This window comes from Sebastes umbrosus, chromosome 4 (assembly GCF_015220745.1).
Source record: "Sebastes umbrosus isolate fSebUmb1 chromosome 4, fSebUmb1.pri, whole genome shotgun sequence".
Taxonomy (NCBI): Eukaryota; Metazoa; Chordata; class Actinopteri; order Perciformes; family Sebastidae; genus Sebastes; species Sebastes umbrosus.
Window position 1 is genome coordinate 31,221,750 of NC_051272.1, and position 18,350 is coordinate 31,240,099.

The following is an 18,350-nucleotide window of genomic DNA, read 5'->3' on the forward strand; positions in this document are numbered from 1 at the left end:
ATGAGCTACTTAAACTGATCTAACGGCACTGCCCTGTTGACACCAACAATCCCATTCCCTTACAGCGATCTTAACATAGTGTAGGTTTAGGAGACAGTTGGGGAGAATACAGTTCAATAAACACTATACAGTAGCTCAGATAAAATAATACACCTGTCAGGTGTGATAACAGATCAGGATCTTCAGGAGCTTAATGATATTTTTTTATCTTGTGAATGCAGCAGTTTGAATCCCCATTACTGTTCACAAGTTCTCTCTACTGTAAGTCTTGCCACCTTTAATCCTCTGAGACCCACAATAGATTTGTTTTAGTCTTTTTTAGGGTGGTAGAGGGGGTCTTTAGGGGGAGATAGCAGGTCAACAGTAGATGTCACATAGAAGTGGTGTACATCATCTGAAAGCTGGGAACCTGAAGATGAATTTGAGATGCAGCTCAGCACTGTGTGTCAAGTTGTTCTAGTCATAAATCAGAAATAAACAGGAATTCATGAATTAATTAATTAATTAATTAAAATACATTTTAATAACGGCTTAGAACATTATGGTCAAAATATATGAGTTCCATTCCCATGTTCTATTATGTCTCATAAGTTGTTGCAGCAATTTGGGGGTTGATACAATTTGTTACACAGATGTGGTGCTAAATTTTACCACTTTTTACGACTCCAGAATTGATGAAAATGATTAATAATCCCTCCAAAATACCACATTAAGACACCAAGACCTTGAGAAACACCATAGAAAAAGCCATGCTGTGATTTGGTTTCAAAAACTTTGGAGATATCTGAAAGAATTGCATTTTTTCGGCGATTGAATAGCGAGCACTTCTGTTGTGTAAACTGCTCAGAAACCTCCTTATTGTCAATCTAGCTAGGAAAGTCATCCATCCTCTGAATGCCCTAAGTCTCTAGTTTGTGGCTGTAAAGTTTCATGAGGCTGTGATTATTCTAAAGGTCACAATAGGTCATTTTGTACAGTGAGGTCAAGTTTTTAAAAAAAAATGGTCTCACTACAATGAAATGGCTTCTATGGGGATTAACATCATCACACATGAATACAGTTGAGCTCATTGGATCCACAACAGTCCCAGCTTTACAGTGATACCCAATTTATGTAATTCAAAGACTGTTTAGGGACCCCAGTATGCAGAAATACTCAAACACATAATTTTAGAGTAGGCAGAAATAACCCATTTATACTGCATTCAAAAAACTGCATGTTTTTTGCCCTTAACTGCATGTCATTATCGTAAAGTGGGCATATCTGTAAAGGGGAGACTCGTGGGTATTCATTCACATATCTTGAGGTCAGAGGTCAAGGGGACCCCTTTGAAAATGGCCATGGAGGTTTTTCCTCGCTAAAATCTTGCCTACATTTGGAGCGTTGTTTACCCTCCTTCCTGACAAGTTAGCATGACATGGTACCAATGTATTCCTTAGGTCTTCTAGTTTCATGTGATATCTGTACTTTCACTCTAGCTCTAAAACTGAACCTGCTACATCCCGCGGGCCTCCGAGGGTTAACAGGAAGCAGTGAGCTTCAGAATAGCACATTTCAAAAGCCAGTGATAAACTGTAAAGATAACGAACTCAGAATCCACAAACTTCTCTCCACAGAATCGACACTAGTGCCGTTGCAGAGCCACCACCTGGCATGTGTCTATGGGTATATATGTGTGTGTGGGTGTGTTTATGTGTGCGGTACCATGGCTCATACACACACACACCTGTTCTTCCCAGGCACCAGGCCTGAGCCCCCAAAACAAAGCTTCTCTCTGTACGGAACATGGACACTGTTTGATTCCTCGCGCAGTTCCCCCCAACACTGCCTCCGCTGAAACCTAAACACACGACTGTTTAAGAAGTACGGGGAGGAGAAAGAAAAGAAAGGGCCTTCCTGGAGACTCATCTGGTTCTAATGCAGGGCCCGCTGGTGTGGATTACAGGCACATATTACAGGAGAACTCGGGCTGACCCCTCATCTCTATCCCGGGGGGAAATGGGAGCCAACTAGCTATGGTGATGGGGGTCTGAGGGTCCGGGGGCCTGGGGAGCAGAGGGCTGAATAGGAGCCTGTGGGCACGCTGCCCACCGCACATGATTGGTGCCCTTCTTCAATGAGAGAGTTTCTCAAAAAACCCTCTATTGAAAAACAGGAAAACACACTGTCTTGTCCCCTGAACCTCTCGATGACACTAAAACATCTTCAAATATTTCCTGCGTCTTCACCAGAGTTTCACCAAGATTTGGAGGAACAAAACAGGCCTTTGTTAATCTTCAAAGTAACATACAACATTGCTCGTTTTTTCACATTAAACACAATAAGCAGCTGGCTACTCAGCAAGCCTTTTGAGTTTTTACTGTTCTATCCCACATTGGTTGACTACGGGGGTAAACAAGCTAACAGGAAAGAGCAGAAATCGTAGTCAAGAGAGAGGACTTCGGCAGCAGCTCATACGGCTGGCAGCAAATCTGTGTGTTTGGCCAAATAATCAGCCCAACTAGGAAAACATTCCTATTAAAGCTGGGATAAATCAAACAAGATGCAGAAAAGCACAATGATTGTCCAAACAGAGCGAGCAGGAACAAACAGAGGGACACGTCTCTTTTTTCTCTTTGCATCTGCGGCCTTTCATAAAAAGTCTTTCATTTCATAACATAACATCATATCATATCAAAGTTGCAGCTCTTACCTGTAGTATCTGGACTGTAGATAAGTGGAGCAGACCGCTTTTGACACATGGCTGGCTGAGCCAAAGTCAATGACTTTGACCCTGTAGGGCTGTCGAGACGGGTCCACGAGCATGATGTTCTCTGGCTTCAGGTCAGCGTGGATCAGCCCCAGGCTCTTCAGTTTCATTAGCGCTGTGGCCACCTGCTGCAGCACAGGTCGGATGTATTTGAGCGGCAGAGGGCTGAACTTGTTCTGCTTGAGGAAGTCGTACAGGTTCTGCTCCAGCATCTCAAATACCAGGCACGTGTGGTTCTTGTGCTGGAAGCACTCGTAGGCCCTCACAAAGTTGTAGTCGTCCGCATTCTCCGTGCTGAGACGCGCCAGGATGCTGACCTCGATCTGACCTTGCCGTGCGTACGAAGGGTGGTTCTTCAAGATCTTGATCGCCACGATCTCGTTGGTGCCCCTCTTCCAGCACTTCACCACCTGTCCAAAGGTCCCTCGCCCCAAGAACTCCAGCACTTCGTAGGTGTTGGTCATGGAGCAGAGCACTTCGTGCTGCACCAGCTGGTAGTCCCCTTCGCTGTTGGATCCGCTGTTCTTGGACGTCGCGGTGGAGGTGGCGGTGGCCACCGTAGCCACCGTGGCCCCGCTGGCCGCTCCGTTCTGGATCATCGGTGGGCCGTGCTCCTCAATGATCTGCACACTGCTGTTGTTGTCAAGCTCCTCACTTTTGCGTTTAAGCCCGCATCGCTGGTAGGTGTCAAGGAGACTGACCGTGCTGCGGCGCGTCAGGTTGTGAACGCCGACCACGCCACCCACACCACTGCCACCGCCGCCACCTCCACCACCGCTGCTGTTGCTGTTGCTGCCTCCACCCCCGCTGCCCAGCAGAGACCCCAAGGCCCCCGAAGTGCTGCTGGCTGAGGCGACCACGATGTGGCCCGCGCTGGCTGGGAAGATGAGCGCCTGCTCGTAGGGCAGGGTGGAGCTGGCGACCTGCAGGGAGCTGTTGATGGCGAGGGGGCCACCGGCGGACGACAAGTTCTTGCTGCTGTTGTGGCTGTAGACTTTGCTGTGTGTGCCGTACCCTGTCATATCCCAGTTGCAACTCTGCTCCACCTTCAGTTTCTTCACGCTAAAGAAGGCACTTGATTGGAGAGTGTGAGGGGAGAACACTTGCACTTGCGAGGCCATACCTGTGACAAGAGGAGGGGGGGACAGAGGGGAGGAGCAAAGAGGGATGAAAGTGAGAGGTTAGGAAATTGAGAGTGTCTGAAACACGAGTGGTAGCCAGTAGCTTTAAATAAAGACAGCTCGGGTCAGAGCAGGTCATTAAAACACCAAGCGTGGATGCTGATGCGTCAGCATGTTAACCTCTTGAACTCTTTAACATCACAGTAAAGTAACGAGCGTGAAATGACCTTCAAAATGTCATTAAGCATTTGATGCTTTGGCATTAAATTGTTTCTCTGTAGTACTGCGTCATCAAAACTGCTGGGAATTTAATACAATGCTTTTTTTTGATACCGTTATATAACATAAATAAAAGCCAGAATGTTTAGCAGGAAGATAAGCAGGTTTAGATTGAGTAGTGCTTATGCAAACCACTGGTTCATGCTGAGGAAATGCCATTTCCCCCACTGTTCCCATCTGCAGCAAAGTAAATAGGCTGAGTGAATACTAAAAGAATATCCTTTCAGGGGACACTCCACAGAGACAGCGGAGCAACACAAAACCGTACACAAAAACAGGCCCACAAAAAAGTCTCAAGGAATGATTGCAATTTCCCAGCCCTTGCATTTATTGGCACACAATTACTCACTTTAGGGGAAGGTGGTGGAAGAAATTTTGTTCGAGCAGCTATGAGAACAGGAGAGGGGCGCTGAACTCCCTCTCAACCACAGATCCCGAAGACAACAAAACAAAAGCAAAACTGCAGCGAGGCTGTGCTCTGAACTCCTGGGAACGAGCTGCCTCAGAATAAGCAAAAGCTTCTCCAAGCAAACAAGCGCCCAAAAATAGTCCCTTTCTTTATCTCTCGCTTTACAAACAGGCGTGTTTGCAACATCCAAATGATTATTACGGCACAGGGAAGATTATAGGAGACTTGTAGTAACGCTGTGTTTGAATAGTTTCCAGTAAAACCCCCAAATTAGTTTACTGCTAACAAACTAAAGAGCTTCCACCTGGCCGTGCCGACGCCCACGCACAATTAGGCCCTCGCTGTTGATCAACCGATCAAACAACGCTCCGGTCGCACACAAACACTAACAAAAATCCATGCATGCAAACAGCCCCCTTTAAACTTTGTTTGCTGCTGGGTGGAAAAAAAATGCTGCTTTTGTGTGTTTAATAGACATCTTGTAAGCTGGGAAGTTTTGTTCTGCTCAAAGAGAATTAGAGGAGCATTTCCCTCCCAAGATGGGAGGACTTCCATGATTGTGGGCTCGCTCTCTCGTCTACGGACAGAAAGAAAGTGGAGAGGAGGGCACATGCCTGGTCACTTTGTCATTATTAGCCCTTTGAGTGGTGATGATGATTAATTCAGTAGGAAGCTGGCAGCCCTCCACTCCACTTTGCCTCATTTGTTTTATTTTAACTCTCCTAACCTCTCTTCCTCCTCCTTTTTTTAGTCGCTCCTCTGGCCTTGCTCGGACTTACTCGTTATCTGCGTGGTCATCTGGTCTTAGCCCTAATGCTGCGGGATTGAAGCTGCAGTGCACATTAGAGGGCTCACTGTAAGCTTGGTGCGGGTGTTGCAGTAGCTGACGTAGCATGTAGCATGTAATACTTATTTAAGCCTTAAAATATGATATCCGATCATATGTGCTCCGAACATATACATTTTTTAGCTTTAAGTGCCCACGCCTAGCCACTTCACGACCAGCCCTGAGAGGTAATGAAGATCGTCCGCTTGGCTATTAGGGGCAAGGCTCTCTCTGCTAATCACATAAGCCCTGAAGGCCAGATGTCACTCCTTGGATTACCGATTCTCTGTGCCTGGACTTTACGCTAAAAATAATTTGAATGATGGGTTGCGTCACGGAGCAGCGTCGACAGTGTGTGACCGGGGAGCCTGACGGGATAATCACAGACCGACGGACACACACAAAGATGGATGGACGGACACAGGGCCGGCTTGTTCCTCTTATGGAAAATTCCTTGCGTTGCATATCTGCCAGCATGATTATTACGGATAGCTCAGGGGTTGTGCAAGGCCAGATCGAGGCTGGCTGCTCTTTGCGTTAGCATCACATGAATTCCTCCTCAACCCTGATCTTTTAGTCACTCATTGACTCTCTGTCAGTTTTAACACGGTGCATGGTCAAAGAGTTCGCTTGACATGGCCTGCACGGTGCAATGAACTGAAGGCCACACATGTTCCCCTTAAAGCCTCTAAATAATAAAGCTGAACATATTTAGAAATGAGTATCTTCAAGACTTGGTAAGAAATTCTGCACAGCTGCCACAAAGCTGTTAGAATACAAACAGCGCCGCAGTTTTGAGCCCTGTGCGGAACACAGATAAGTAATTAAATGGAGCAAAAGTAAGAGGTCAAATGGCTGGAATGTTATCTCATGACAACATACGCAGGCAACAATGTGACCAATTATATTTCATTGGGAAAGGCGGCTCCGGTCCTCATGAATCACTCTGCATCCAAACTGAAGTTCAAACATATTTATGATGTCGAATCTGAACAGCCAAACCCTCTATACTGTTGTCAGAAACAACACGGTGCAAAAAAGACCTTCGCTTGAAAACGTCCTCTTGAAGTTTATTTGAATTTCTGAACCCTATGCCGAGTGCAAAACTGTAAAGGTCCATTGTTGCACGTTTACAATGTTGGAATGCCTTCAGTAGCCAAGGCTTTCCATTTAGCATACCTAAAGGAAGACTGTGTGTCCCACATACTGCAATTAAGCATACCAGAGAGGCATTTTCCACTGTTTAGAGGCAGCATGTTGAAATGGTAGGAGTCAATGTTTTCAGAGAGATTACTTCTCTGTCAGGGCTTTGTTAATCTTCTTTTTTTGGGAGGATCAGGGCCGTTCTGCATGCCATGCGAGGGCGAGAGATGGACTGAAAGGGTGGGAAGGAGAATAGAGCGTGGAGAGAGAGCGGGGCCGCGGCGAGTGGCCCTCGCATTCTCGCCTGTGACCCGCTTCTGTTTGCTCTCTTTTATTAAACCCGTCATTTATACTCCGCTGACAACATGACAGAAGAGTATTGATGAGGACGCCTTTAGACGCCACCAAACCTGCCAAGTAGTCCTTTTGTAATTACAAATAGGCTTTTAATATAAAACCTGCTTATCATTCAACTCACCCAGGCCTCTCCTCACAGCTCTGTGCTTTATATAAATCAGAATTTAAGGAGTATAAGTTTAAATATATACCCCCAGCCATCACAGAGGAGACTATCCAGAAACAGCAGTCGGGTCTGTCTGGTCGATGTTCCCTGGCCTGGATATATTTGGACTACTTCCTGAGGCCTAATGGCTACCGACACCGACGGAGACGCTCTGATGACCCTGTCTCTTTGCTGGACATCCCAGTGTCTGCAGGACTGGAGGGTGAGGGGGGTGCTGGGCCAAATCGCTGGCTAATGAAATGACTTCTGACTGTCTAGACAAAGCATTATCTCACCCTTCGCTGCTGTTTGCATGTGGGTGTTGGAGCACTATACTCGCCGTCGCCTCCCTCCATCCCTTTTCTGAACACCCTGGCACATGCACACGGAAGACAAACTAAAGGAAAGACCACCAATGTAATGTGCCTTAGTAAAATATTGGGCCACCAGGACAACTTTCCCAAAGGAAATCTTCTGGAGGAACATAGAGGTTCACCTACATTCACCTATGTATCGCTTTTTTTTCCATCGATATATTTGCTTCATTTGAGTCTATGCGGAGGTAGAAGGAAGTTACCGCTTTTATTGATGTAGTCTGTCCATTTCAATAACCAAAACAAAGCCGCTGTGAGCCGAAGCGAGAAAGCAAACGGCGGAGGGTCGGCGTGGATACAACCTGAACCCTCACATGTTAAATCCAAAGTGGTAAACACTACACATCCAGTAAAGTATGGAAACACTTTGGGTTTCACACATTGCCAGGAAAAGTAGAGATGGACATCACGGCTAAAGCTGCATGCTAACTCTGTCATGGACAGGAAACGTTATCGTATTGTCGTAACGTGTGGTCAAGCCGGCCTTCACCCACATCCCTGTTCTCAAATGGGCCGACGCTACAACTGTAGAGAAGAGCACCCATATACTGACATTTATGTTAAATGCATTCAAACAGCCCCGATGGAGCTAGCAAGGATGTATAAAGAGAACGGAGCTGACGGGGAGTATACACGTGTGACTACATATGGTTTTCAAAATAAGGTGTTAACAAAGGGAACTGTATATAAAAATACATCTATAGAAAGTATAAAATAAGTTACATGTCCCTTATAAATTAAAAAGAAAATACAACTAATTTGTCTTTATTCTTTTATTTTTCGGGTTGCTGGAAAAAATTAAATAAATAATTTTTCTGACAATGACTGATATATTTGACTTCAGGACATCTCCGACTACATACAAGGCTGAAAATCAAACATTTTTACGGTATTAATTTAGATATTTTTCAAAGTAAAAGTCCCTAGAAGTGTATGATTCAACTTTTTCCCATGGTCTAGTGTTAAAAAAGTTTTTTAAAAAATTGCAATAAATCGTAATATCAAATACTTGTAGAATCGCAATACTTAAAAATCGCAATACCAATCGAATTGGCACCCGAGTATCGTGATAGTATGGAATCAAGAAGACAGGCCTATAGCCCTGGAGGAACATCATCCTTCCAAAAGACATTTGCAAGTTTGATGTTCGTGGTGACAAACACGTTGATCCAAACTCTCTCAGACAGTTGGGTTGACTGTAAAGGCCCTAGCATGCGACTCACATCTATTTTGTACTCAAACCATTCAGTGAGCGCCTGTACTCTGTATGGAAGCATTTGCATTTTCTTTCTTAACTCATTTATCCAGTTTTTTCTTGTCATTTGTCACACATCTGTACATGCATCATGGATCATCATGGCACAGAACCACTGGTGGAAAACCTGTAGCAGGGACAGTGACTTCAGGGTTAAACCCAACAGTGAACGCACCACTGAAAAGGAAGATATTGTCCACACAGAGCAGCCTAGCCTTGAGTTCCTGCCTCCTGCCTGAGCTCTGTCCTCAGTAGGGAGCATAGTCTCTCTCTCTCTCACCCCCGGCCACTATTGACCATCCTGTCTGCCTTTTTAGCTCTCTCATCTCTGCTTATTTATAGAATAATGCATCAGACGAGCTCACGGGGAGACACTGTCATGCAGGCTGCCGCTTCATCAGCCTTTACGCTCATCCTGACCACAGTATTTGGCCAGTTGGAATGGGGCTCGTCCGTGTCTCTCTCCGTTCTAACACACAAAAAGAGGGCAAATATCCATCTAACATATTGACGGCGTAAGAGGAAAATGTGAATGCCGTTTGACAGACACATGCAGGACTTCTCAGCTCGTAAAATCAGCAGCATGCCTGCTGTAAATGTGACACTCCCCTCAACTCTCCCCTTCCTGGAAGCAAACAGCCAAAGATACAACGTGTTGTGTTAGCTGTGAGATAACATGCTCCGGCCGGTGCTTGTTCAAATGCACATGCATAGATAATACAAGAGGCGCACACTGTACAGCCACACTCATTCACATCGGTCGGTGTGGCGGTTATAAATGTTCTTTTATAAACCAGGCAATGATAACATGTGTAGTTAAAGTTAAAATATTAACATTTCTAATCTGAAGCAAAGCCGCAAAGCCCCGGTTCCCCCGGGCAACTGTCAGGAGATAAGGAGGCTGCCATTAACGTTGTAAGTGGCGGTCATAAAAACGGCTGGTGTGAGAAAAACATTTGCCATGTTTATACTGCCAGGTCAGCCTTACCAGGCACTGAACCGAGGCGCAGGGAGGAGGAGAGGAGCGGGAGATGAGGAGGAGGAGAAGGAGGAGGAGGAGGAGGAGGAAGGGTGCAGAGTGGCTCTGGATTTCTTATTAATCAAATCACGAGTGTAGCAAGTGTACAAAGCGCAGCGCCAAACTTCCTCCCCACCGAGAAAGAAAAGAAAGAAAGACAGACAGAGGCGTTGTAATAAATGCTGCAGCTTAATGTTGAATGTGGGACAGAAAAACTATTTGTTCTGTGCAGACGTCTCGTGTGTGGCGGCATAAAAATGAGCAGAAGGGGGCTGAAAACCAATGGCACCTGTTAACTCGGGGCTCGACCACACCACGCCATTGACATCCACCGTGTGCGTCGTGCCGCGCTGCTTTGACTACAGTTGCAACCACAGTGCAGGGCCACGCAGGGACACCCACCTGATAAGCAGCCGTTCTCCAGAATGCTTATCATGTACACACAGCACGAAACGCCCCACTACACCGCACTTCCTCTTATGTCATTAGGATCAACAATGACAGCTGGACACAATGTACTACAATGAGATCAACATTATGAGAACTGCAGGCGAAAAAACAGTAACCCGACACAGACACAACAATGGGGGAGGACACACAGATGAGTACAATGTTGGTACAATGGCAAATTGATTTGAGGGTGGGGGGGGCAGCGCAGTATGGATTTTTGCTGCGTGCCGACCGCGTCGCACTATAATCTACAGACAAAGTGTGAGGTTTTTAGTGTGAATGCGAACGGCGGCCTTGTTTGCTGCCCTTGCAAACGTGCCGCAACCTGAGGTTTTTTGAAAGGACGGCGCTTCGGCGAGCGAAGGACAAAAGCCGGCGATACGCAAACACAAAATGGAACACAATGAGGCCGATGTTCACACGGGGACACACACACATGCCTGCATACACAAACACAAGGAGCCGGGTTCCTGTTAGCTACAGGAGTAGAATGAGGTTTGTAAAGGAAACCTTTCCGAGATGGAGACCTTAATTTTATTTCTAAAAGGGTTTAACCTCTTCCTGGACTCACAAATATGATTATATCCTCAGACAAAAACGATCAATTTTACAAATAATCCACCACAATTTTCATTTTGTGCGATCCCTAGTTATTTATGCATGGGTTTCCTAATATATTCCGAACAGGTATTCACTTTGTGAGGTTCAGATCTGTATTAACCCCTCTAATATGATTATCAAATCCAAAGTCTTAAGTGAGTTAACAGTCTTCGCTCTTTACTGCATTTTTGGAGCACTACTTGCAGTTGGTGCATTATTGATTCGGAGTGCAAAGTAACAGCAGGAGACAGTAAAAACTGAAGGCAAAGGCGGAGACAGTGGCAGGGAAAGATGGAGAGCATTTTGAGAAGATGGCATCATTGCCCCACCCTGCCACCCTGCCCTGTCCCCTGGAACCGACTACTAAGAATTGGTTTTGGGTGTGTTCTTGGACTCGGGGTCAGAGTCTGCTTCTCCACTAATATCCAACAGAGACAGCTGCAATAATGCCTGTCCTGCTCCACCAAGGATGCACCCAACACCGCACACTCAACTCCCTGCATGTGTGCAGAATGTGTCAGTAGGCGTGTACCCACAGACACGCATCTCTGCATTTCTGAGACTCTGCATGTGTGTGTGTGTGTAACTTTATGACTATTGGTGCATCTTAGGATTTCCTCAACTATGTGTCAAAGCTCTAAATTCTTAACTGTAACAACATGCATGAAACCACCATCCCAAAACACACGCACACACACCCACAGGGATTAATCTGATGCCCCACCCCTTTTAAAAACCCTTGCGATGAACCAGAGCGGAGGAACCAGTCCAACCTGACCAGGCACCTGGGGACCAATCACACACAGGCAGGGCCACCACTTCCTGTATTTCCAAAACACGGCTGTATTTAAATGGCAAACTGATAAGGTTTTCTGAGGAGGAATGAGTTGCTAGGAAAAGATATTCATAAATTGAAATACCTTGCAGATTCCTTATTTTTTTTCTTGTTTGTGTTATGCACAGCTGGTAAAAAACAAAACTACCAATGCGTGGCTGTTGCTTTCAGCTCTCAGTTACTTGCAAGTTGTGACACACAGGCCAGTCGGTTTGTTTGATAGCGATAAGTGCGTGAAGCTAGGGCTGCACAATTAATCAAATATTATAGGGCTGTTTATTGGCAAGAATCTGGAGATATGATACGTATCATGATACAGGGGTTACGATTCAATGCGATACTGTAAGTAAGGCGATATATTGCTTTTTTTTTTTTTAAATCTAATTTTAGAAAAACTGTCATAGTATAAAGAACACGCCACCATATCACGCGTTATATCTTCGATGGTATAACACATGTGCAGTAAAATCTGGCCTGCACTCGCCGAAATTGAGCCAATCGCAACGCACGACCGCAGCTTCAGTTACACTGCGCATGTGTTATACCCCATACCTAAAGATCCAAGTCCGCCCATGACCCAGCCTCCTTTCCATAGGCCTTGGTGCGGACTGTCCTCAGTGTGTCAAGGGTCTGCGGCAACGTCGGCAACCCACTGATTTATCATTGCTTTGTGGGTGTGACTTTTTTGTTGTCATCACCATTCATATCTGTACAACCAATGTGTTTGTGCTCTTGTAAACAATTTAATCATAATGTTTGTCATAAATCTAGCCTCTTCCTTTTCCTCTCCAAATGTAGCAGATTGATGCATTTAACTTTGAGATGTAGCCTACAAAATTTAGGGTGAAAATTCCTGTATTTTTTCAGCGCAGAGAAAAAAAAATTTAAAACATCATTTTTTTTCCAACATCTTGAAGCCCTAATTTGTAAATTAGCAGGAATGTACAACAAAATGTAAGTGACAGCGGAGCAATACAAATATTTTGACGCTGAAATCAATCGTGATAAATAATCGTGATCTCAATATTGATCAAAATAATCAGATCTTCATTTTGGCCATAATCGTGCAGCTCACTTTTTACTGCCTCAAAGACAGCAGACAGGAAGAAACTGGCAACTTCTATCCATTACACATCAGAGCTCTCTATAACCCCCACTGCTCCCCCCGTCTCCCCCAGTATACTTCACCTCCCAACGCTATCAAATGCAAGCTGGAGATGGTGCGCATGCCTCCCCAGGCGACAAGAGTGTGTGGTATTTCAGTGGGGTGTGTGAAGCTGCTGATCGGGGCCTATTAAGGCCACAGATCAGACTAATTTAGACTACAGATGCCTTTTTTTCTCCCTCGAAAATGCCTCGACATGCATCCCTGCCTTCATACTGCAGGTGACTCATCCACACACATGCTTGATAAATTGTTTTAATCTCCTAATCTCTCTTCATCGTCTCCTTTTTAACCCTCTCTCCTTCTGTAGCTCCTCTGTCTTTGACAAAGCAAGGAGGCCCACCACCGTACTATATATTCAAACAGCTTTTAAAAGATTACAGCACACACACACACACACACAAACACATGCTCTCATACAAATTTAGCAAAGCATATGTGTCCTTAATCCAACTGACAGTGTGTCGTAAACATGGCTGTTGAGTCTTTTTTGGCCACAGAGCTGAGGTAATAAATACGGCTGGCCAACTCAGCCCTCTGCGTCTGATTCAGCGTGAAAATCATGGCTTTAGCCGATTATATTTACAGCGTTCTCGCAGTCGCAAATAGCAGCCAATGCCAGGCAGGAAACGGCTATTCTGACCATCAGTTTAACTCCCACACACGCTGAGAAGTACACATTTGAATTGGCTTGCATGAAAGGTAAACACCTTCAGAAGGAAAAGAAGAGCTGTTTGGTTTTACAATTATAATCATTATGATATATGACAAACTTTGTTTAGCAAATCACAGGAAACAAGATCCATCGACTGGAGGAATTTGGATTTGTTCCTGTGGTCTCAACTCCCAGCTGAGTAGTGGCTGAGAGGGATTTTAACAGATGGAAAAGATGACCTGTGGGAAGCCAGTAAATAATGATTCATCACACTGTAAGATGCTCTACTGTGAATAAAGGTAGAAATGCCAATAGTGTGTTATAGCCTAGCTGTATACAGGCTATTCAAAAGGATCTGAATGAGGTTACTGAGACGGTGCCACTTAAACCTGCTGTAGGCAGAATGTTTTTGGCAGTGTGGCAAATCGCAATATATTGAATCGTAACCCCTGTATCGTGATACGTAACGTATCGTCAGATTCTTGTTAATACACAGCCCTATACCGTTTTATAAAAATGACTTTTTTGAATCATATTTGCTCTGTTTCTACCCACTGCAGCCTTTAACGCTGCCATGATTGTGTCCAAATGTCTTTAATGCTTTATGAATGCAGAACTCTGTCTCACAGAGCCTGGACCACTCTGGAGCAGTAAAGGAAAGAGAACAGGTCCTCATAGCTAAAGGTCAACTTCTGGCCTTTTTTCTGGGCCGGCTTCTCTAAAAGTGATGGAGGGGTGGTAGAGCGTTGGTGTGTGTGTGGTAGCAGCTGCCGGGCTCCGTCAGGGGAGCTGAGGGGCGGACGGCGTTGATCCCAGATGTAAAGCGGAGACAGGTTAAAAGAGACGAGGGGTGAGATGTAACCCCAACACCACCACCACCGCCACCACCACCCAAATCCCTCTTAGACCACTGACCCCCCCTCAAGCTATACGCTGACCTCTGGCAGTGCCTCTGAGGCCCACGGGCCCCCTACAAGAGGGTATTCACCTCTCCACCCCAGCTCCACTGCCTCCCTCCCTCCGTTTTCTTGCCTTATACTTTTTCAATCTCTGTCACTCCCCGTCTCTCTGCCATTCTCCCTCTCGCTCTCTGTCTCTCAGGCTTGAATGGAGGGGTCAGTTCAAAAGGCTGCCAGGCAGAGCTGCTGGCTGGCCAGGATGGTAGCCTGAGGCTTTGAAGTGAAGAGTGGATCTGAAAAGGTGTACAGCTTGTTTTTCTCATGCTGCAACACACTTGGGCAGCAGAAACATAAACAGGTACTGCCATTTGTAGTAATAATAACTCTCTCTATGTATGCCTATACTTAAACTTTATAAGAATAGTTACACATACTTACTTATGAGGAGTGTATGAGTGAACATTTTTAATAATAAATGTCGCTATTGTTTCTGTTTTGTGAGTGCTAAAGTTCTTCAAAGCTACACAAACAGTGCATGCTTCAACTATAAATGTACTAAAATAAGAAAAGCACTTTGTTGGAACTAAAAAAAAAAGTAATAGGACTAGCGAAGGCATAACCATTCCTTCAAACCTTTCTAAATTTTTTATAAACTGCCATTAAACAACCACAATCATTCACTTATGCTGCAACTGAATGTTACTAAATGTCTTCAGAGATACTCATGCAGCTGTGAGGAAATATGTCTTACAGTTAGGACATTCAGCGTTTCTTCATGTCAGCACTGGAGTGGTATTAGAGGAGCCACAAGATAGTCTAATTGAATCAATGACTTTTTAACATCTCTCTCTCTACATTCTCCCTTAAAAGCTCATAAAATCTTGGTTTCCAGCGTTCAGTACAAGCGAAGAAATCATTTTCTCCACATATGTGAATATCAAATAGACATAGAGACCTTTTCACTACATCTCATGACTATAATTCTTAAAACCCTCGGAGAGATTTCCATCAACACACTTCCACCTCCTGCTCCTTTCGATGTGTAACTTGTAGGGCTTCAAATTAAAATATTGAATCGCAATTAATCGCATTATTGTCCATAGTTAATCACAATTAATCGCAAATTAATCACACATTTTTTGTATCTGTTCAAAATGTACCTTAAAGGGAGATTTGTCAAGTATTTAATCAACATGGAAGTGGACAAATATGCTTTATGCAAATATATGTATATATTTATTATTGGAAATCAATAAACAACACAAAACAATGACAATTATTGTCCAGAAACCCTCACAGGTACTGCATTTAGCATAAAACAATATGCTCAAATCATAACATGGCAAACTGCAGCCCAACAGGTAACAACAGCTGTCAGTGTGTCAGTGTGCTGACTTGACTATGACTTGCCCCAAACTGCATGTGATTATAATAAAGTGGGCATGTCTGTAAAGGGGAGACTCGTGGGTACCCATAGAACCTATTTACATTCACATATCTTGAGGTCAGAGGTCAAGGGTCCCCTTTGAAAATGGCCTAGACAGTTTTTCCTCGCCAAAATTTAACGCAAGTTTGGAGCGTTATTTGGCCTCCTTCTCGACAAGTTAGCATGACATGGTTGGTATCAATAAATTCCTTAGGTTAGTTTCATATGATGCCAGTATCTTCACTCTAGCTTTAAAACTATGCCCACTACAACATAAAAACTGAAAGTTGCATTAATGTGTTAAAGAAATTAAATGAATGTGCGTTATTGACTTTGACAGCCCTAGTAACTTGTTAGTTTACTGTGTAGTGAAACTGATCTTTCACTGGGAATACAGGATTCCTAAGAGGTCTGAACTAAATTAAGAATAAAAGACATCACTTGAGAGGGAGGAGGCGCCTATCTGTAACAGTGACTGACACTTTTTTATTTCCATTTCTGTCTAGCACGAGGATGTGTCATCATCACAACTGCTTTCCCACTAATAGAATGATGAGAATCACACAGCATGTAGAGAAAGAGCGAAAAAATAATGAGATTGAATAAGAAGATGAGTAGTGGAGGATGAATGTAGGTGTAGAGCAAATATTGCACAAAAAGCGGGCAGAGGAAAAGGAAAGGGCCAAAGCTGCTCATTTCCATGCCTGTTGACTCCTTTGACTACCGCGGTCCTCGTCTATTTGCCGTCTCCTTTCTCTGTTCTGTGCCTTTTTCGCCTCCTGGCTCTGGACAGAAACGGGCTTGAGCGCTCGTCTGAGCTTTGAAGTCCTTTGGTTATCAGCCAAGCGTGGCGCTGTACCTGCAGCCATCTGTGAAGGGGCCGCCAGCAGCCACCCATCGCTCCACTTCCCTTCCATGACCGAGAGAGGCCGGAGCCAGGAGTGGCGATGGGGCTGGCAGCGCCACTTAGTCCACATTGGCGGGACATGGCAGAGCCCATAGCTGTGAGAGCATATACCCTAAAAGCACCGACCTCAGTGCCCTAATATTATAAGTCAATCCCTCGCTGCTCATTTCAATATCTGTCTGTAAACACTCTGTATCCTCCTCGCCCTCCCACCTCGTCTCCTTCACTCGGAAGAAGAAGAGGAAGAGTGTGGCGGTTATGAAAGGCTTGATTAAAAACTGCAAACCATTTTTCACTCCGCGCTTGGTGTAATGTGAAGAGACGGTTGGGATCTTTTGTTTAAATGAAGTGGCTGTGAGTGCGGTAGTTGCCCTCACCATCCAGCTGTAGTATCTTACATCATCCGCTGTCTTTTGCACCACATCCAAGGCTTCGTTCAACTTTGTTTTTTTTTACCAGCTTCACGTGTGCAATGTGACGTGTCAAGTTGAAAGGACCAAATTAGCCGGTGATAAATGCAGCCAGCAGCACGGCAGCTCTCTTCCAGAGAGTGCCATGTCAAATGGACTGGTTTGGGGGGGGGGGGGGGGGACATTATCAAAAACAGTAGGATTAAGACCTGGGACAATGTGTGACACAAACAAGCTGGTTTGGGGGTTTAGTAGTGATGGCAATAAGACAAGCCATGCAGGGGGGGGACTGAGTGAGGCGGGAAGCGGTGGGGGAGTCTGAGGGCTTTTTGGAAGGGGGGGGGGGGGTCATGATTAGGGAGAACAAAAAAGCTACAGTAGTTAGACCTCTTCTCAAACCAGCCTCCAATTACACACACACACATTCATGGGGGCTTCCAATCTGGCCATCAGGCTGTTGCTGAAGTGTCACATGGGCACCATGTGTGCTGGCCAATGGCCTCTCGGCTTATCAACAAACAGAGCGGGATGGAAGGACAGATAAGAGATGGATGTGGGGGTGGGGCGGGGAATGGGTGGTGGGGGTCATTGGCGAATGATGATTGCAAAGTGAGAATGCAGTATGTGGCATGAGAGTCAAACACTGATCATGCTCACACTGTGCAATATTATTCACTTACATATACTGTATGTATATATATATATATTAAAATGATTTGACACCTCCGGCATATAAAGTGCCCTCTATGCTCGAGGAATCCCGTGTAATTATTGCTTAGCGGGCCCAAGTTAACAAAAGGCTTCATTCACTCTGCGCTGTGTGGAGAAGCAGTAAAATGTGAACCTTTGTTTGAACCGTGGGCTCTCGTAGCAGATCAAAGCAAAGGATGTGTCATAAGGTGCAGCACTTTTTAACAGATGCTACTCTCATCCTCGCTGGAGAGCGGTTATTACGTTACTTTTAGCAAGAGGACGTTCTCTAGATGTAAGGGGTTACATTTGTCTATTTCGGTCTCTCATGCTGATCCTCAAATACAAGGAGGTGGACAATTTTTTTTTAGATAATGTACATGCACCCCACTGAGGGTGAAAAAATTGTTTCCAAAATGTGACAAATAGGTTTAAATAATAAATCACACATTCAGCATTCAAAGAATTAAAAGAAACTGTGAGTTGTGTGTTTACGGTGTTAATTCCAGGAATAAAGGCTACTTTTAGATGCAGATATCACATATTTGCACTATAGAGCTGTCAAAGTTAAGGCGATAATAACGCGTTAAATTTCTTTTAATGCATTGTAGCAGGCTCGGTTTTAAAGCTAGTGAAG

General features: G+C 44.8%; 1 protein-coding gene across 4 annotated transcripts in view; it reads right to left on the reverse strand.

The window, feature by feature from the left end:
* Positions 1 to 18,350, reverse strand: part of hipk2 (homeodomain interacting protein kinase 2) — an 85,744-nt gene that overhangs the window by 62,257 nt on the left and 5,137 nt on the right. For all 4 annotated transcript variants that reach the window (XM_037766701.1, XM_037766698.1, XM_037766699.1 and 1 more), the window contains exon 2: positions 2,693 to 3,872. In XM_037766701.1, the coding sequence (XP_037622629.1) occupies positions 2,693 to 3,872 (1,180 nt within the window). The remainder of the gene's footprint in view (positions 1 to 2,692; positions 3,873 to 18,350) is intronic.